The following is a 22,221-nucleotide window of genomic DNA, read 5'->3' as shown; positions in this document are numbered from 1 at the left end:
GATTTGGCGGAAAAAAAGCGTAGAATTTAACAAAGTTTCTTTAAGCTTCAGTATTGCCAAATAAACTAATCAATTGTCATATAACTAACAACATCTGTCCTATCATGTCTAACACCCTGGAGGACAACGGGGAGAGTTTAGACGCTTTAGTAATGAAGAAGGCTCAGAGTGCATCTTCCCCAGCCAAAATTGAGACACCGTCATCGAAGAGATGTCGCCTGGCAGACTCCCCCGGTACAACATTGCCTGCCGGTGTTCTTGGAATCCATCCTACCTGGCAAACCATCCTACCCGTTGTTTCTGCGCATGCGCACAGTGGCAAATTGTCCTACCTTTGTGAATATTAGCTAGAAAAATACTCTGACCGGTAAAATTAACTGCCAAACCAACCTACCTTTGTGAATGTCACCTACAAGCAGTGTTGGTCAAGTTACTTGAAAAAAGTAATCAGTAACTAATTACTGATTACTTCCCTAAAAAAGTAATCCCGTTACTTTACTGATTACTTATTTTCAAAAGTAATTAATTACTTAGTTACTTAGTTACTTTTTAAAAATACGATTTACAACCTGAATAGGTGACAAAGCGATAGATCTTTCAGCCCAATTCTACTTTTTCTGCATAATCCATCATACAAAATGTAATAATACGGAAAAGTCTCTTTTTAAAACTTGTTTTATTAGTTTTAACCTTTTAACTTTATGCATCAAGCAAAAATTTAATTATATGCAACATTCTCTGACTGGAAGAAATTTATCTAACATTTAAACTTATTTTCTGCACATTCCAGCACATAAAATATTTTTTTGTGTGCGTGTTTACACTCACTCTTTCAAATAGATGCAAGTAAAACAGAACAGAAAATAAATAACATCAAAGACTAGCGCTCCTGTTGCTCTGTTTTCACCTGTAAAGCAGGAGTGGCGTAGGCGGAGGTTTACCCTGGTGCAGGTGTGCCGCAGCGGTCAGTGGAAGAATCCGCGAGTTTCTCTGTGAGTTTCCCATTACGTCATAGCGCACTCGGTGCTTGCTTGGAAGTTTAGGGGGGGTTTTTCGCTGTAAAAAGAAGTTTTCTTCCCACGCACAACGGACACTAATGTTTTTGTCACTTTTTATGGAATCAAACTCAAAGTAAGGTCAGTACTTCCACGCTTTAAACGCTGCACGCTCATACTCTCTCCCGCACTCATATGATCCATTGTTGATCTGCACACAGCTGTTGTCACGAACGTCGCACTCGCTTACGTCACTGTCATGAGACATTCTCGCAAAAAAAAAAAAATCACGATTTTAGTAATGCTGGGCAGACACTGTGCGATTTTTGGCCCATTTTGAGCCGATTTTTGAGTCGTGCGACCGTTTTGGCGATCGGCCCGATTTTGGCCTTCATCATGCGTCGTGCATCGTGTATTATACGTGGGGTAACGAGAAGGGATTGACACCTCACGACGAGCTCCCGATCATCAATCGCTTGGTCGTGAGGGTGTCACCGCAGTTTCTCACACTGCGCACGCGCAAACACAAATGTCAGCGAAAAAGACGGCGCAGCACGGCAGTGCAGCGTGTGATCTGGACACAAGCGATGGAGGCACAACTTGTAGAACTTTGGAAAGCTCATCCGAGCCTTTTTGATGTGGCCTCACAAAATTATCACGACCACAACAACCGTGAAAATAGTTGGATCTACACTGCTGCTCAATCACAGCTGCCTGATCAATGTTTTTCATTAGCAATTTAGCAAAGTTGATGGCAGTGATGTGCGTGTCTGTGTGAGTGAAAGACAGAGGGGGAGAGCGCGACAGGTTTTCTGTTATAACCTTCATTTTTATGGACGCACTCAGGATCTAATGTTCATTAGATTAACCACACTTATACAGACTGTATATAACAACCAACTCTAAAATGTTTGTTCACAGAGAAAAGACACAGGCAGACTACTCTAACGACATGTGATGTTACAACACTAGTGAAATATTAGTGTCATTTCATTCATTTCAAAGGTTTATTTGCATGACGCACAAACAGACACAATTGAAAGGTACAAATGTATTGTGCATGAAACGAATTCAAACGTGCTGCAGATGTGTGTCACAAGTTGAGCTGGCTGTAGGCTGTGGCACTTGGCCAGAGGTGGCACTGGTTGATTCGAGTCCATGTTAGCGCACACAAAGTAAACTGCTCGCTTTAGTTGTGAAGCAATCACGCTGAAACCGGAGAAATAAAACGTGCGAGGGGAACAATAACGACGACAAGAGTCTACCGATCGTTTACTCGTGCTGTCCTGTGAACAACATCGGCGTGGTGTTAATTGTTTGCTGTTTTCGCGATCGCGTCGCGCATGACGATATCACCAGGTAAACTCGCCACATTTTTAAACATTTTGTCGTTCAACAGCATCAAGACTGACGGAGTGTGTTTGAGATAACCTCACAAGTGTCACAGATGACACATTTGGCGTTTTTTTTGCCGGTTTGTCAGTAGCAGCTCCTGAAACGCAAGACTGCCACACATCTGTTCGACCAACGCCAGTTGATCTAAACGCCAGTAGATCTAAACGCCAGTAGATCTGGAACACCGGCTCTGCGTGGACGGACAGCTCTACCGTGACACCGGCACCACTCCGTGGTTATATTGACTGCACTCCAGATAAGAACCCGCTACACTCTTTTCTTATTCATTCACACTTTCTCCTTTAACATGAGTTTAACCTTGTAATATCAGTATGATGTCATAGCCGATATAACACCGTCACCCTCCGTCATTGCTTTAATTGGAATGTTTCTGTTTCTTTTTTTTTTTTTGTCGCTCACTGTTCTCATGGTTTTTTTCCTTCTCTTTTCTTTCACTGCTGTGATCGCCTACTTCCCCACTCACCTATAAACACCCTCTATTTCTGCATATTCACACACCACGATCACGCAAAAAACATGCGCTCAACGGCAGCACATTTACAACAGCCTCACAGCACACACAGACTTATAGGACACACACGCAAGCCACGCTTGTTCATATTAGTGAATATACACACACATAGTCAGACTTATGGAGCCTCTCACCACACATTTTGTTTTCTCTTTCTATTTACAAACAAGTGATGTCTCCACATTTTCTTCGTCTAAACGAAACACCCAGCGTACATCATTAGACATACACACACAATTATGGGCACACTAAGGTTTGTCACATGGAATGTAAATAGAGCTGGTACCAGAGAAAAAATGTTAAAGATATTTAACCAGCTTAAAAAACTACAGGCAGATGTTGTTTTATTATAAGAGACTCACAGACCTGTCACAGGTTTAAACAAACTTAAAACACCTGAGTTTCCTAATGTGTTTGCAGCCTGTTATAATTCTAGACAAAGGGGAGTAGCAATTTTTATACATAAAAATGTTAATTTTATAGTACTCGATACAGTTATAGATCCAGAGAGTAGATTCCTTATTATTAAATTATCAGTATTTAACAAAAAGCTATGTATTGTAAGTATATATGGTCCAAATGTTGATGAATCCTCATTCTTCCACGGATTTTTTAGTGCACTCTATGATGATTTGATTGCACACTTGATTGCACACTTATTCTTGGAGACGACCTCAACCTTGGACTAAATGAAGAAATGGATAGGCCCAACACAACAGGAACTAAGCGCAATTGGCAGTCCACAAATATAATCGAACAGTATATGAGCAACTTTGGCCTTTGCGATGCATAGCGCTCCCTTCACTCCAACAGTAAGGAATATTCTTTCTTCTCACATGTCCATCACTCCTACTCTGGTCTAGATTATTTCCTAGTCAGCAGCTCACTGCTGAGTGATATTTCAGACACTGAGATTCACCCTATAGCTGTCAGTGATCATGCTCCTGTATCTTTAACACTAATACATAAGAAGAACGCTACACCAAGTAAAAACTGGAGATTCAATACATCGCTGCTCAAAGATGAAGACTTTATTAAATATTTTAAAGAGTGGACTTCATATTTAGACTTTAATGACACTCCCGGAACATCGGCTTCTGTTCTATGGGAAGCAGGGTAAGCTGTGATGAGAGGTAAAATAATTTCTTTCTCCATCCATCCATCCATTCGCTACCGCTTATCCTTTTCAGGGTCGCGGGGGGCGCTGGAGCCAATCCCAGCTGTCATAGGGCGAGAGGCGGGGTACACCCTGGACAGGTCACCAGTCTGTCGCAGGGCTAACACACAAGGACAGACAACCATTCGCACTCACGTGCCACACCTAGTGGCAAATTGCCACACCTAGTGGCAATTTGGATTATCCAATTAACCTATCCCCACAAACTGCATGTCTTTGGACGGTGGGAGGAAGCCGGAGTACCCGGAGGGAACCCACGCAGACACGGGGAGAACATGCAAACTCCACACAGAAAGAACCCGGCCTGATGGTGGAATTGGACTCAGGACCTTCTTGCTGTGCGGCAACAGTGCTAACCACCGTGCTGCCCTATAATTTCTTTCTCATCACACAAAAAGAAAGAATAAAACAAAAATATTAAGGAACTAGAAAAAAATAAATAAATAAAAAACAACTATATGTGCTGATAAAGATTTATCTGGAAACACAATATATGACCCTGGAAGAATAAACAACATTTTTAGGGATTTCTATGAAACTCTATATTCACCACAAATAAACCCATCTAAAAATGAAATTGATCAGTTTCTTGACAACGTAACTCTTCCAAAATTACTAGACAGTCAAGCAATGGCACTGGATTCGCCACTGACGCCAGGTGAACTCCAGGAAGCCCTGGTAAGTATGCCCAATAATAAGGCTCCAGGTTCAGATGGCTACCCTGCAGAATTCTACAAAGAATTCTGGACAATTTTGGCACCAGTATTCCACGGAATGTTGCAGGAAATCAAGGAAAGTGGCAGACTACCACCAAATATGAATTCTGCCAACATTAGTCTCCTGCTAAAACCAGGCAAAGACCCTTTATTTCCCTCAAGCTATCGTCCAATATCCCTTATAAATGCAGACCTCAAAATAATCTGCAAAGCCCTCTCAAAAAGATTAGAGAAGATAACCCCCTTTTTAATTCATCCTGACCAAACTGGTTTCATAAAAGGTAGGCACTCATCAACAAATGCACGTAGATTACTTAATTTAATAGACTACCCATACAGTAAAAACATTGAAACCACAATATTATCTCTAGATGCAGAAAAAGCGTTTCACAGAGTTAACTGGAAATTTTTATTCGCAACTTTACACAAATTTGGTTTTGGAAACTCTTTCATAAACTGGCTAAGAATATTATATAATTCACCAACAGCTTGTGTCAGAACAAATGACCAGACATCCTCCAGTTTCTGTCTCCTGAGGGGCACCAGACAGGGATGCCCACTCTCCCCCTCACTTTTTGCAATTTTTATCGAAACACTAGCAGCAGCATTTAGACAGGTTACAACAATTAAGGGCATAAAATGTAAGAACGTAGAACATAAAATCAGTCTCTATGCGGATGATTTGTTGCTTTTTCTCCAAAACTCACAAACCAACCTTTATTAGAGTAATTACCTCAGAAACTGGTTTTCAAGAGTTTCAGATTATTCAATTAACTGGTCAAAATCTACAGTTCTTCCAATTAACTGCTCCTTCCATAATTCTTCTTCTGCCCCACTACAATCTGGAAATATTAAATATTTAGGTATTAATGTCTCTCCTAAGCTTTCAGACTTAACTAAATTAAACCACATCCCACTTCTAAAGAAAGTAGAAGGCGATCTGACTAGATGGAAATCTCTACCCATATCACTCATGGGAAGGGTCGCCACTATAAAAATGATGATCTTGCCAAAAATAAATTACTTATTTTTAATGATCCCGAACAAACCATCACAAGATTGGTTCAGATCTCTGGATTCGCATATGGGCTGCCCTTGCTAGCAAGAAGTTCTGTGTGTTTCTCTTCTCTGAGTCTCTACTGAAGAAGTGCTTTAGAGTATATCTCTTAACACTATCCCTCAGTCATGTCTGTCCCGTCTGTAACAACTGAAAATAAAATAAAATAAATAATAACAACAAAGGTCGATCAAATGGACCAATACGGCAAGGTCGTGATGATCCATTTGGCAAAGTAAATCCACTGGATATCCTTGTTGGTCTTCAGACAACAATTCTGACGGCTAAAAAACCAAATGGGACAGACGAAAAAAAAGAAAAAAAGAAATTAGGGTGGGAAACTGCAAAAATGCCCCACCAGAGCAAGAGGCAGAGATGGGCCATCAGCAGCCCTCAACGGTAGGGAAGATTTGGGACCACACATCTCGGCGATACCATGCCAGCAGGAGGAGGGAGCCCAACTCCACCAGAGGTGGTCATTAATTTATTTAACCTTCATTGAGACTCAATGTCTCATTTACAAGAGAGACAAACAAAATAAAATAACAATAAAACAATAAAATAGGAATAAAATGACAAAAATAAAAATTATCTCATGTTTAAACAGTTACTGGAAAAACAAGAACAAATTCACAATTATGATTTCACAAAGGCATTTGTACATCTTTTAAACTCTGCAAGTGAAATCTACTGAGAGAGCTGTAAGTCTTTCTGTAATGTAATCCATGGAAACGGGGCAGAAAAGAAGAATGTCTTCTTTCCGAGTTCTGTACGAACTGATTACAAAACTTACGAAAACATAGCCAATCGTCATTAGTCAGACTTTCTCGCAGTAGCCCACGTCTGGTTGCTCTTATGTAGGAGAATGGCCAATGGAAATATCTCCATGCTAAATTGGAATTGTAATACGACCCCAGTTAAATCACCCACAAACCTATTTGGCATACTAGTTTAAAAAAGTGTTAATAAGAGATGATTTATCTGGTGATTTGGGATTAAGGCTTTGAATATTTTGTTTAAAGTTTAAAGATAAACAGTGTGCCATGCATATAAAGTTTCTGGGAAACAAACAACTATAAGAACTAGTATTAAAGGCTGACAACAGAGAGAATGACAATGCTATCAGCTGTTGTTTGTGGGTTTATTTCTGACTTTTACAGTTTGATGCAGAGAATATCAAGTAAAGTTAGAGGCCACTTGTTTTTAAAGTTGTGTAAGGAATGGAGCGTGTGGAAGAGGATCCAAAGGCAGATTATGTTAAACAAAAAAAACCTGATACTTCTATAGCACCATTCTATTCAGTTGAAAATTTAAACCATTTTCTACTGCAGACCTTACTCAGCCAGTCACACCTACATTCACACAGCACATTTATCATCTACACCTAAACGCATACTTTCTTGTGCTCATATGCCAAGTAGAGGCAATGGGCTCAGTATCTTGCCCGAGGTTACTTGAGTGTGTGGATTCCACCATTGGTAGATAACCCTCTCTATCACATGACCCACAGTTGCCCTTATGAAGCTTCCATATATATTTTATTGTAATGGTTGGATGTGACAGTGTAGTTGATGTGGGTTACAAAAGCTTTTCAACACAATCTAACCAGTGTCACTCAGGGAGAAAACACAGGAAATGTCAGTAATCACATCCAGTATAAAGTATGTAAGATTTGGCAGTGCTCTAGCTGACATTGTGATTTATAGTACTGGAGCTCCAGAAAGGGCTGCACTGTTTCAATTCCTGTTCACTTATTACACTTCAGACTTTCAGTACACCTCCAGGACCTCCTCTACAGAAATATTCAGATGATTATGCAGTAGGTTGAAAATATGTGTGATATGCAGGAGGAGAGTATTAGTAGAAGATTTTGTGGAATGGTCAGAGATATATCATCTGCTTTTGAATGGGTATAAGACCAGAGAAAGACCAACCTCCGAAAGAGTACAACTAGATGGTCCATGACTATCCTGAGACAGAATGTCAGTGTGGTGTACATAAGAGTACAAGTCCACAACGACAACAGACTGAACTAGACAATGAACAGATACAAGCAGTTAAGGAGCTGACTCTAAAGTTTTGAAGTTGAATGTTGCATTTGAAATTACATGATGATGCAGAAATTACATACAATCACAGAGTGAATAAGGTGATTGAGGAAGAAATACTGCATCATGACATAGTGACTCATGGGAAGCCTAAGCCTATTGCAGTGTAACAAAGGAAAGATTCGGTGTCACCAGATCCAGTTCAAACTACATTGTTTAGCAAAAGGGAAGTTTTGGTAATGGACTGGTTTTTATATAACGATTTTCTGCTCTACCTCAGCACTCAAAAAGGCTTTATACAAACTATTTTCTAAATGTCAGAAAATAGTGTTTTCTAACATTTACACACATTCACACTCCAGTGCATGCATTACAGGGGTTAGTATCTGGCTCAAGGATATTTGGTATGCACACTGAAGCATCCAGGAATCGAACCACCAAACTTCCAATTAGTAAATGACTTGCTCCATCCTCCTGGGCTACAATCACACCAATTTTTAAACCTAGTCTTTAAAGTCGACAAGGTGTCCATTTCCTGAATCAAAACTGGTGCGTCTTACACAGAAGAAGGGCCCATAAGCCAAAGGCTCTGCCTTATGGTATTATGGGTCGTTGTTGGGGTTTTCACTGTATTATTTTAGGGTTCTTTACCTTACAATATAAAGGATCTTTAGGGAACAGTTCTTGTGATTTGGCGCTATATAAAGGAAATTCTATTTCATTTATCAAAATTGGCAAAAATTACGGAAAGTAATAATAACTCAATTGCATATTCTATAAAGATTTATGGTTAAGGCGATTTAATGAATTTTAAATGTATCTAATTATAGTATGTTGTTTTTTTCCTGTAGCTCACTGCCCGTTGATCAGCCAAATCACTATGTTTAATCAGACATGCACTTGGAGAGCAATCATTATCCATACTCTATAGTCATTTATGAATATTTTACATTTGATCTGCAGATTTGGACCTTATTCATACAAAGAATATCCCAGGCTGACTTCAAGAAACATTGAAAGATGGTATTTGTTTCCTGAATCCCACAGTAAGAGTCTACTATCTTTTGATCAGTGAAATGAAAATCAATATCACTCCAGTTTTTGCTTCTCTTCATTGTTGTTGTTTTGCATTTTGTTTTAAATTTTGTTTATTTATTTATTTTACATTCTTATTATTTATTTATTTATTTTACTGTGAAACACTTTGTGATTTTTTTTCGGTAAAAAGTGCTATATAAATACATTTTACTTAAGTTTTTGCTCAAAAAGAGGCTGGAGAGATCGCTTGATTGTTGCAGGTTTCTCTGTATGTTATTTACACCTGACAGTGTAAAATACTTAGTGACAACTGCTGTTGTGATTTGGCGCTATAAAAACAAAGTGCTCTGAATTGAATTACCTAACGTCAATTGTTGATTTAATTAATAGATGTATTTAAGTTTTTAACCATCAAGATTAATCTGTTATTCCTTAACAATGCAGTAAAAAATATTTGCCTTGGGACTTACCAGTGATGTGATAGCTGACTTGACGGTTGAAGGCAGAGCTATCATCATCTCTAGTTATCAGCACAGCCACAACCTCTCCTGGGCGGTCACTCTCCTGAACAGAACCAAAGATGTGGTTCTCCATGAACCTGGGAGGGTTGTCATTGATGTCTGACAATGAAACTGTGACAGTGGTTGTACTGGAAAGAGTCAGGGTCTCCCCAAGGTCTGAGGCCACCACTGTAAAAGTGTACGAGGGGCTAGTTTCATGATCCAGGTCTTTGCGTGTAGTGATCCAACCAGTATTGCTGTCAATGCTAAAAGTGCTGACCAGTGTGTCTGAATCCTCTTTTAACTGGATTAATGAACCAAGTTTATATGTTACCTGGCCATTTGCTCCAGAATCTGGGTCTCTTGCTTGAACTTGAATGATTCTGGTTCCAACTGGCATTCCTTCCATAATGGTGGTATCATATGAGTTGGCCTCAAAAGCTGGTTTGTTGTCATTCAAATCCAATACCTTGACTTCAACTTCAACACAACTCACCGAATCAAGCTTAGCCTGTTGTGCCGTGGCAGTGACTTTGAAGTAGTATCCTTTGATCACCTCGTAGTCCAAAGGCTTATCAAGTTTGATCACTCCAGTATGCTTTTCCACCACAAACACACCATCGTGGTTGTTTTCACCAGCCTCTCCATTAACCAGGGCAAAAGTAGTAGAGAGTGATGTAAATTCAAGAGGAGCGTTGAGGTGAACTGTTCCTATGACTGAACCAATAAGAGTGTTCTCTGGTGTATTGAATAAATAATGATATTGGCTAAAGGATGGAATAAAAGTCTCTGGAGAAAGAACGTGGATATAGACAGATACTAGAGAGTGTCTGACTGGATTTCCTCCATCAACAGCCTTCACAAAGAAAGATAATACAGAATTTCTGAAATGGCTGAAACTGCCTTTAGTCACCATCCATCCATTGTCCGGGTCTATCTCCAAAATGTCTACCACTGGTACATTTGCCTCACTGTAAAGTGAATATGTCACTTTAGCATTAATGCCATGATCAGGATCATGGGCCTGAATCTGTGTCACCAAAAAACCTTGAGCCACATCAGATTTCACTGAAGCTCGATACTCTGTGGCACGGAAACAAGGTGCATTATCATTATCGTCCAATAGAGTAACTTGTACTGTACAGTAAGAGACTTGTCCACCTAAATCTTGGGCCGCCACTGTGAGAACAATGTCTTTGTTAGCTGGATCCTCACGATCAAGTTTTTCTGTGGTGTAGATCTGACCATTTCCATCGATGCTAAACTTGTCCTTACCAACATCATTCACAAAGGAATAAGTTATGAGCCCAAACTCTCCTGGGTCTGCATCTGTTGCCTTGACCTGAAATGAAAATTTTGATCACCCTTATCAATTCAGAAAAATACTTTATAGCTACTTAATATACTTAATGTTATTTCTTTTTAATGTATAATTTAATGAATCCTTACTGCACCTACCTGTATAACTTTGGTTCCCACAGCAGCATTCTCTCTTAGCTCCGCCTCATACATATTCTGTCCAAACACTGGACTATGCAGATTGGCCCTCCACACTTTTACATGAACCTGTGCAGTGCTGGTGAACACCCCATCAGATACTGAAACATTGAGACTATAGGCAGGCTCCATTCTTTGCTTACGGTGGCTGGACAGTGTGATTATCCCTGTCTTTTTTTCTATTGCAAAATTCCTTTTTTCATTTCCTGATAAAATACTGTACTCCAACTTGTCAAAATCTGAGCTGTCTGCATCAGATGCCTGGACACAGGTTATAAAGTGACCCCTTGTTGCCAACTCATTCACATATGCCTCATAGAGCAGCTGGTTGAAAACTGGAGGATTGTCATTTATGTCATTCAACATGACTGTCACAGACACTTCGCTACTCAGTGGTGGAAAACCATTATCAGTTGCCCTGACAATAAAGTCATATTTTTGGAGTAGTTCATGGTCTAGCATACGAGCTGTCAGGATTAATCCACTGCTACTGTCAATATGAAAGTACTCTGTATTATTACGTGAATTCGAGAAGATCTGGTAGCGGACAACATTGTTTTTCTCTGAATCTTTGTCTGTGGCAACTACTTGGAGTGCTGGCGTTCCAATCATGGCTGTTTCAGATAAAACTACCCTGTAGGTCATTTTCTGGAAGATAGGTGGATTATCGTTGACATCCTGGACAAACACATCTACATCAACCTCAGCATGGGCACCAGTAAGATAGTCTGTGGCTCTAACAGTCAGGTGGTAAGATGATGTTGCCTCAAAATCCAAAGCATGGATGACACTTATGACTCCGGTATCAAAACCAATGTCAAACTGTAGGGATGGATCTCCATCAACAATTGTGTAGATGATGCTTTGTCCTTCAGGGCTTGAGGCATTGATGCCAAGGATAGGTGTGTGCACAGCTACATCCTCATTCACAGCAACAGTATAAAATGATTTGGCAAAAACAGGCATGGCTTTGTTGACTACAGTGATGGGAAACTCTATTGTAGATGAAAGGGGTGGATAACCACTGTCTCTGGCATATATCACCATTCGGTATTCCACATTGGACAAATCAGACTCAAAAGACCTCTTGAGGCTGAGACTACCTGTCTGCCTGTTGATTTCAAAATGACCATGGTCATCTTTGAGATAGTAAGATACTTGCCCATTAATTCCTTTGTCACCATCTACTGCCATGACCCTGAAAATGGGTGATCCTGGTTCAGCTTCTACTTGAACAGCTGCATAATAAGGAAGTCCAACAAACACAGGGGCATTATCATTTATGTCTTCAACTTGGACTCTAACTATGACTCTAGCCACATGGAGAGGGTCATGCTCCTTTCTTGCCTCAACCACCAGTTCATAGAACTCTTGCTCTTCACGGTCAAATGCTATACCTGTGGTCTCGATGACTCCAGATGTTGGGCGAATTTTGAAATGTGTACCAGCATTCAACAAGTTGTACTTTAGTGGTTCATTCAGACGGTTTCCAATAGCATTGACCACAGCTACCTTTGTGATATTCAATATATTCTCTTTAATAGATGAAGAGTAAATACTGTGGGTGAAGCTGAGACCAGAGTCTAGAGCTTCTCTGACAACTATAGTCACCAAAGCCATGCTAGAGAATTTACCATCTGAAACTCTGACACTGAAGCGGAAACGCTCTTTGGAAAAGTTGTTGTTTTTGACTACAATAATTCCACTTGAAGGTTTGATGGCAAAGTGCTGCAGTTCTCCATCAGTCAGAGAGTATATAAGCTCTGTAGTGATGTTTTTGTCAGGGTCTGCAGCTGAAACCTGAAGTGCTTCAACTCCAACATAAGTGGGGAGTAACAGGACTGTTTCATAAGAACTCTGGGTGAAGCGAGGTGGGGAATCATTTGTGTCAATCACTTGTATTGTGACCTCAGTTGGACTTTCTGCTGTCAACTGTGGCGTTCCGTTGTCTCTCACATGTACGTGGAAATGAAAGATAGTAAAGGTTTCATAATCTAAATTAGCAATAGTTCTGATGGAGCCAGTTCCTGAGTCCACGGTGAAGAACATTTTTGCTGTGTCTTCAATAATCTGGTATACCAGCAGTGCATTTTGGTTACGGTCAGCATCAGTGGCTTTTATTACTAGAGGTGAACCATCTAAGTTTAAGACTACACTGTTAATTGGTGCTGCCTCACTAATACTCCCATGGTAGTGAAGCTCCTGGAACACTGGTGGGTTGTCATTATCATCCACTACCTGGATTAACAGAGTAGCATTGGAGGCCATGCCAGCCATGTTAATAGCCTGGACTATCAGTGTGTAAGAAGTTGTAGTCTCATAGTCAAGCGATTTTTGAGTAGTAATCACTCCACTATATTGATTTATCTGAAAAACATGATTGGTATTGCCCTGCTTGATGTCATAATTGAGGGTGGACTGGCTGACAGCACTGACTGTACTGACAGAGGTCCCAACCAATGCATTCTCCATGATTTCAGTCTGATACTCAGGTTGAGGGAACTTTGGACCAGCATTATCAGATAGAGTGACAGCAATCCGCACTATTGTGGTAGTGGAAAGTGGGGGGGAGCCACTGTCAATTACTCTGACAGTGAGAATATAATGGCCTATGCTGGATAGGTCCAGCTCATGCGCAACAGTGATGACACCCAAAACTGGCTCAACTTGGAATGTATTTCCACTGTTTCCTGTTGAAGAGAAAAAAAACAAAAAAAAAACAAAAAAACCCAATAATAGTCAAAATATCAAATTAACGTTCCAACCATGTACATATGTAGGAGCAAGTACTCAGTTGCCATAGCGTACCTGCTTCAATAGAGTAGTGTAGCTCTGCATTCTCGCCTTTATCTTTGTCTAGGGCAGTTACCTGGACTACAGCTGATCCCACTGCTGCTGACTCATATACTGAGCCTTCATACAGAGCACTGGTAAAAATTGGTACGTGGTCATTTACATCTTCCACTTCTATTAGTACACGGACCAAATCTTTTCTGTATGGGAATTCTTGATCCTTTACCTGTGGAGAAAATGATTAAACAAACCTAAATATTTTCTTTAATGATATATATAGGATGAAGATATATGATAAGGTCAAAATAATGTCTACAAAAACAAGCCATTAGACTAGAACTGTTACTCCCTCACTTTCCTTAACCACACATATTTCTCCCGTGTTATGTAGTAGTTTAAAAATTAGATATGTAACTTCTAATGATGCAGTGAGATGTGGATACTGGTTTACTGAATGGTGTAATTTGTAAACCATGTAATTAGTCTGCTGATGTCACCAAAAGGTAGTCCAGCCCAAACAGAGGATTACTGTGTGCTTGCATAATTAAAACAGGAAAACTATCTGTATGATGAATACAATTCTATGATACAGACTTTTAGACCAAAAATAACTCATAGATTAAAGTATATCTTACAGTCACAGTGAGAATGTGTCGTGAACAGGCCTCATGGTCAAGCCTCTGAGTAGTGTAGATAGTGCCCTGGGTGGGATGAATGCGGAACAGACCCATGGTGTTTGGGTCTATGGAACTCTGCAGAGAGTAGGTCAACTGTTGATGCTTATCACGGTCAGATGCCTGAACCTGGACCACTTCAGTGTCAGGTGGTGTATCTTCAGAAACAACGACATCATAAGTTGGTTGGAAGAAGATGGGAGCATTGTCATTGCTGTCCATAACAGTAATGTGAATCTGGAACATGAGGGACATTAAAAAGAGAAAAAGGAAAGAAAGAAAGAACACACTTTAAAATTATAGATATAAACTGTTCATCTTAATGACGTCTTCAGAGTTATATAACTCAGAATTAAAGATTTTGCAACTAAACTAAAGCTTGTCAGTTCAAAATTGTTTTTTGAAACACACCACCCTCCACAACAGAATTTTTGAAAGCTGCATATTAGTGGTTTTTGAGTTGAATCTTAAGCACACAATTTTTCCCTTAAATTATCTCCAAATATAATGGCATCATGTGTGCGTGCATGATGCACGCATGACTAGCAGACTAAGCAGACATGGTGCATGACATACAGTTTACACGAGGCAATTTTATTTCTTATATGAATGTTATTTATTTTAACTGACATAAAGAGGATTTTACAAGTGATAATAATAACAACTGTACTGCATTAAAACATTCAAAACCTCTCTGGGTACATCTCAGGCCCTCTAAAGTACGGAGGCATATGTGCTTTGCTCAAATGAGCAGCAATCAGCAGTAATCAACCAAAGTAATTGTTAGTAAAAACTTGAGGAGATGAACAATTTAAACTGGTCTTATTTCCTGAAAAACATCAAAAAATGTCTTGATGCATGCTCAATCACCCAGGTAAGGAAATCACAGAAAGCTGACTCTGTTCACCTGGACATAGGAGAAATAAGTAGGAGAAATGTTTCATTACTCTTTTAAGTGATTTTTTCAATCTCAGCTGACTGCAGGTTTCCTCAGCCTTATAAACAGTACATTCGCATAATAACCAAACCTAGCACCACTGATTAACAATGGGTCATGAGGTCAGTTTCATGATTGTTAATATGCAAATTGTCATGACCATTGATCAATGACCATGAGTACTATTTACAAAGAGTTGGGGAATAGCTCACAGCATTGTATGATAGTGAAAGAGGTACACTTAGGCCCCCTCCTTGATTTAGAGATGGTCTTTCTCTTTTCACATGAATGGCCTCTTGGCAGCTGACCATGTCAGAAGCTTGCCAATCCTGGCAAAAACTAAGAACAGGGGCCCCAGCAGGCCATCTCCCAAGCCACCGTGAGCAGCCCCAAGAATCACCAAGTACCCACTTCCAGGGGGAGGCAGCAATGGCCTGCAGGGAGCGGTAGGGAGGGGAGTTACATCTCGGTCTTCTTTAGCACTAATGATGCTTGTAATAAATGTAGCCTATTTGCAGCTCTGGAGGTCAGGATCAATAAATTGAAGACTCAAATTCGCACCCTTGAAAAACCTGTAGCTTAGCCAGGCCCCTGTAGCCAGTGCAGCCGAAGGTAGCGTGGCTCCTGCCAGCTGTCTCCCAGCAGATTGTCCCCAGTAGCTGGGAAAACAGGATGGCTGGGTGACGGTGAGGAGGAAGCGCAGTCCTAAACAGAAGCCCATGGTACACCACCAACCTGTTCATGTGTTTAACTGCTTTTCCCCACTTGGCAACACTCCTGTCTGTTCTTAGACATGTGAAGCTAGAGACACCACCAACCATAGTTAATTGTCTTCCAGGTGCCAGAGCAGGCGACACTGAGGGAAATTTAAATCTGCTGGCTAAGGGTAAACATAAATTCAGTAAAATTATAATTCAAGTAGGCAGTAATGACACCCGGTTACGTCAATTGGAGGTCACTAAAAGCAGACTAATTAATGTAATAGATGTAATGTAATAGATTATCGCTCCAACTACAAATTCGAAAGTTGTCTCTTTAGACGCAGAGAATTTGACTGGGTAAATTGGAAAAATTTTTAGCAGTTTAAAGCAAATTTGGATTTGGCTCATTCTTCATAAATTGAGTCAAAATACTGTACAGCTCTCCGGATGCATCTGTTAGGACAAATTATGTAACATCCCAAAGCTTCAATCCAAAGAAAGGCACCAGACAAGGCTGCCCACTTTTCCCCTCACTTTTTGTCATTTTCATTGAACCATCAGCAGCAGCAAACTCCCAAAATGTAGCCTGATGGTGCATTACTTTTCCTTAAAAACAGCCAATTGATAATTCAGCCTGGGCAGCACGGTGGCTACACTGATTCTTTGTGTTTTTGATGATGTTCAGTTTGTCACTGGTTCATTAGTATTTTTTTTCCTTCTTTACTCACGAGTTTGCATGTGTGGAGTTTGTGTGGAGTTTGCATGTTCTCCCCATGTTTGCGTGGGTACTCCGGCTTCCTCCCACAAGCGCGAACTCAGAAGAGGGAGCAGTTAAGATAGTTTGGGTGGGCTAGGGCTGTGGCTTGCCTCAGACATAGGCAATTTGTATATTTGTTTGTGAACCTCCATCTGTTTTGTCTTTCAGGATGCATCAGTGGGGGTCATGAGACTGAGTACTGGGCCTTGTCCCCTGTGTCAATCCAGATGGTTGATGTGGACATCACTATAAATACCTCGGAGTACACATAGATAAACACAATAAACTGGACTGGGTTAAAAACACCACTGCACTATACAGGACGGGCCAGAGTCGTCTCTATTTTCTGAGACAGGAGCACGTTCAGTAAGAGACTGAGATTACCCAAAAGCGATTTATATACACTCAACAAAAATATAAACGCAACACCTTTGTTACTGCTCCCATTCCCCATGGGATGGACGTAGAGACCTAAAATTCATTCCAGATACACAATATAACCATCCCTCCCAAACAGTGGTCACAAATCAGTCCAAATGTGTGGTAGTGGGCACATCTGCTATATTGAGATAATCCATCCCACCTCACAGGTGTGCCACATCAGGATGCTGATCTGACATCATGAGTAGTGCACAGGTGTACCTCAGACTGCTCACAACAAAAGGCCACCCTGGAATGTGCAGTTTTGTCTCACAGCAAAATGCCACAGATGCCACAAGCAATGAGGGAGCGTGCAATTGGCATGCTGACAGCAGGAATGTCAACCAGATCTGTCGCCCGTGCATTGAATGTTCATTTCTCAACCATAAGCCGTCTCCACAGGCGTTTCAGAGAATATGGCAGCATATCCAACCGGCCTCACAACCGCAGACCTCGTGTAACCACACCAGCCCAGGACCTCCACATCCAGCAGGTTCACCTCCAAGATCGTCTGAGACCAGCCACCCAGACAGCTGCTGGAACAATTGGTTTGCACAACCAAACAATTTCTGCACAAACTGTCAGAAACCGTCTCAGGGACGCTCAACTGCATGCCCGTCGTCCTCATCGGGGTCTTGACCTGACTCCAGCTCGTCGCCGTAACAGACTTGTGTGGGCAAATGCTCACATTCGATGGCGTCTGGCACGTTGGAGAGGTGTGCGCTTCACGGATGAATCATGGTTCACATTGTTCAGGGCAGATGGCAGCTGAGAATGTCCCAGTTCTTGCATGGCCAGCATACTCACCGGACATGTCACCCATTGAGCATGTTCGGGATGTGCTTGACCGGCGTTTACGACAGCGTGTACCAGTTCCCACGAATATCCAACAACCTCGCACAGCCATTGAAGTGGAGTGGACCAATATTCCACAGGCCACAATTGACAATCTGATAGACTCCATGCGACGATGTGTTGCACTGCATGAGGCAAATGGTGGTCACACCAGATACTGACCGGTTCTGGGTCCCCAGACTTCCAATAGCGCAAAAAACTGCACATTCCAAGGTGGCCTTTTGTTGTGGGCAGTCTGAGGTACACCTGTGCACTACTCATGATGTCAGATCAGCATCCTGATGTGGCACACCTGTGAGGTGGGATGGATTATCTCAATATAGCAGATGTGCCCACTTCCACACATTTGGACTGATTTGTGACCACTGTTTGGGAGGGATGGTTATATTGTGTATCTGGAATGAATTTTAGGTCTCTACGTCCATCCCATGGGGAATGGGAGCAGTAACAAAGGTGTTGCGTTTATATTTTTGTTGAGTGTATATTAAAGCAGTGGTTCTCAAACTTTTCACAATGAGTACCGCCTCATAAAATATATGGCTCTTCCAGTACCACCCTTATGACTGACATTAATGTACAGTAATAAAGGCCTATTTAATACCACATACAGTTTACACGAGGCAATTCTATTTCTTATATGAATGTTATTTATTTTAACTGACATAAAGAGGATTTTACAAGTGATAATAATAACAACTGTACTGCATTAAAACATTCACAACCTTTCTGGGTACATCTCAGGCCCTCTAAAGTACGGAGGCCTATCTCCCTCACCACACTCCCTGCCGGTGGCTGATGCCCTCAGACGTTGGTGTGTTGGTGGTCCTTGTCGTCTGGGGCTGGGCGCTCATGTATGTACCAGCTCACTCCTGGTGGCCGATTGGCGGGGCCGGGTGCCTGTGGCCCGGCTGGTCTCCTTCCGGGGGGTGGGATGCCCTCAGGCCTCTGGGCCTGAAGCTCGGTCCTCTCTGGCACAGCTGGCTGCCGGCAGAGCCCGCGGGCACGCCACTGCAACCCCCTCTGGCCTCTGCTCCGTAGCTGCGGGGTGACCTCTCCTTTGGGGCTCTACTCAGCTCTTCCCAGGAGGGTGGCACGGTTCCCCCCCCCTTTGGTGGTCCTCCTCGGGTCCTTGTACTCTGGGGCCTCTGGATATCTGGGGCCTGGAGCTCCTCCATACCTGCTTCATACCCTGGTGGACGGGGCTATGGCTCCCCCCACTCCCTAGCAGATCGTTACATGGAGAAACCTTTGGAATACAAGCATGCTGATCCACACAGGTATGCACACAGGTGTACACACGGGTGTTCACAGACGCGGACTACACCTTTCTTGGCTGCTGCCTCAAAGCACATTGTGCGCTGTCTATCTTGCGTGCTGCACAATATCGTTTATTATTTAGTATCTACTGTTATCTACTGCTAGCTAGTTTATTGTGATGGTGCTGTTTTTTTATTATGTTGCTCTTGTGTTGTTTGCTTTCTCTTCTGTTTTTTTCTCCATACAGGTGATCCAGGTGCTTTGTTTGTTTTTCTTTTTTTCTTTCTTTCTTCCCCCCCCTTCTCACCGTCTCTTCTCCCCTTTGGTTTTCTTTCTCTCCCTCTCTTTCTTTCATTCTTTCTCCCTGTCCTATCCCCCAGTCATGTCTGTCCCGTTTGTAGCAACTGAAAATAAAATAAATTCATAATTATAATAAAGGTCAATCAAATGGACCAATATGGCAAGGCCATGATGATCCACTTGGTAAAATAAATCCGCTTGGCATCTTTCTTGGCCTTAAGACAACAATTCTGATGGCTAAAGATCCAAACGGGACACAAAAAAATAAATAAATAAATAAATAAATAAATAAATAAAACATTCACAACAGGTGGGATATCCAATCTTTAAGTGATGACCTGATGAAACCTGCTTCCCGGTCCAAACTACGCTACATTTATTATGGCTGTTGTGTTTTTACCATGTTTTAATGCTTTATATTTTGTTCTATTTAATCTGAACAAGCCCCTAAAAAAGTCAGTGATCACTGCTGGGCTCTCTCGGTTTTTATCTTCACTATTCCTTTTAAAGCTCAGTTTTCAAAACCTTACAATGTAACTACAGCCCAGCCCATGCAGCAGTATATTAATGACTAAACTTATATTGCAGTTGTTCTCCTGACTGAAGTTTGGTCTGTTAACAGCACCCTGCCATGCAATTACATTTGTTCCTAACCATCGGGAACCCTCACTGAGTGGAAAAAAGTTAGTATTCATCCTCCAGCTTCACTGTGTTTATATTATGCCATAACCACAGTTGTGTAGCTAGCCACTACGCAGCACATCATTATATACCAGCTAGCCAAACTTCAGTAACCCTACAAACGCCACTGCTGTTTAGTTTTCTGTCTTCATTTGTGCCGGAAGTGATAGCAGAGCTGTACTGTACGTTTTAATTTTTGCTGTGGCGATTAAGCTGCCGGATTTTTGGCTTCATGACCCTCCTTCATGGTTTGTGCACGTCGAAACTCAGTTTGCTCTTCGTGGCATTTTGGCCAACGACACAAAATACCATCATGTGTTGCTGGATCTGTTGTTCACCCACCGTGTGATGACCCTCCTCTGGGATCCCCCACCCAAGGGAAATACATCGCTCACAAGGGCTGCTGCTGTGGTGCTACTCCCTCTCCAATGCAGAGCAGGCGAAAAACTCCTCTCTCTCGGGCCTGGGTGATGGTACTGGACTTGAGGTCACGGAGAGCACGTCGTCCTTGCTAGGAACGGATGACGGTGGATTCCTCTTCACTCACGTCTTCCTACAACAGTTGCCGGTGCGAGCTGGCCTCGCCAACTCCCCGCTGCTGGCCGCGAAGGATTACCAGTCACTTGCAGAAGAAGTGAATCGCATTCTCCTGGATACTAGGAGCTTCGGCATCCAGGCAAAAGTTCCAGACTCACCGATGGCATCTCCCGCGCCCCCACCGATTCTCCCGGGGGCCTCAAACTCATCAGTGGTGGCCAGTGTTGGGAAGGTTACTTTTAAAATGTATTCCATTACAGAATACAGAATACATGCCCCAAAATGTATTCTATAAGCCGAAAAGTAGCTTTACTTTGTTGTGTGGGTCAACTTTTCTTGCGAGAGACAGAGAGAGGCGTTGAAAGGCTGCTCCAACAGAACTTATTGTTTTCGGAGGAAAACACAAACACGGTGTACAGTCGAGTCTTAATAGCTTACTTACAACTGGGCTCGTCAGGCACTCTTCTTGGCTGAAGTGGTTATTAGAATATTCTTTATTGTCATTGTCACAAGTACAATGAAATTGAAAGATGTTATTATATTTACATGCTTCCAGCTCCCGTTTTTCCTCGATGACAACTCGTACCTTTCCACTCCCCTTTTTCTCCCTCCTCGCACTCACAGACCCATAACGTGTATGGCAGTCCATTCTCCCTGCAACACAGACTACACTGCCCATGATGCTACATTCTTTAGAGCTATGCTTGTAGTATTCTGCCTGTTAGCTTAGCACAACAACAACAACAACAACGAAAAGGCACTCTCTCACCCAGGAAACACACAGTCGCAGAGAGAGAGAGCCTGGAGCCTGGGGCTCGCTCGGGCCTCTTCGGAGGTGGGGTGCCCTCGGCCTCTCGGCCTGGGGCTCGGTCACTCAGGCACGGCTGGCTGCCGGCGGAGCTCACGGGCGCGTCACTGCAACTCCCCCTGGCTTCTGCTCCGCGGCTGCTGAGTGAGCCCTCATCTGGGACTCTCCTCAGCTCTTTCTGGGACAGTGGCGCGGCTGCCCCTCTGTTGGTCTTCCTTGGTCTCTTGTGTTCTGGGGGCCTCTGGATGTCTGGAGTTTTGATCTCCTCCATACCTGCTTCATACCCTGGAGGACGGGGCTGTGGCCCCCCCACACCCTCTAGCAGATCATTACATGAAGGAACCTTTAAAAAAAAAAAAAAAAACAAGCGCGTCCATGCTCACAGGTGTACACACGGGTGATCACACCCACAAACTACACCCGTTTTGGCTCCTACCTCAAAGCACACTGTGTTCTGTTGATCTTATGTGCTGCACAATAATGTTTAATATTTAGTATTTACTGTCATATTCCCATATATCATTGTGATGTTGTTTATTCTATTAC

The 22,221-nt window shown here is 42.1% G+C and overlaps 1 protein-coding gene across 1 annotated transcript in view; it reads right to left on the bottom strand.

Moving 5' to 3' along the window:
• fat3a (FAT atypical cadherin 3a) overlaps nucleotides 1-22,221 on the bottom strand; it is a 170,098-nt gene that overhangs the window by 59,015 nt on the left and 88,862 nt on the right. The window contains exons 8-11 of the mRNA XM_026192655.2: nucleotides 14,384-14,659; nucleotides 13,764-13,974; nucleotides 10,917-13,645; nucleotides 9,429-10,800 (exon numbers count right to left, since the gene is read on the bottom strand). Of these exons, the coding sequence (XP_026048440.2) occupies nucleotides 9,429-10,800; nucleotides 10,917-13,645; nucleotides 13,764-13,974; nucleotides 14,384-14,659 (4,588 nt within the window). The remainder of the gene's footprint in view (nucleotides 1-9,428; nucleotides 10,801-10,916; nucleotides 13,646-13,763; nucleotides 13,975-14,383; nucleotides 14,660-22,221) is intronic.

Source organism: Astatotilapia calliptera, chromosome 14 (genome assembly GCF_964374335.1).
Source record: "Astatotilapia calliptera chromosome 14, fAstCal68.1, whole genome shotgun sequence".
Classification (NCBI taxonomy): domain Eukaryota; kingdom Metazoa; phylum Chordata; class Actinopteri; order Cichliformes; family Cichlidae; genus Astatotilapia; species Astatotilapia calliptera.
The sequence above is the reverse complement of the archived record's forward strand: the minus strand, read 5'-3'. Positions and strand labels throughout refer to the sequence as shown.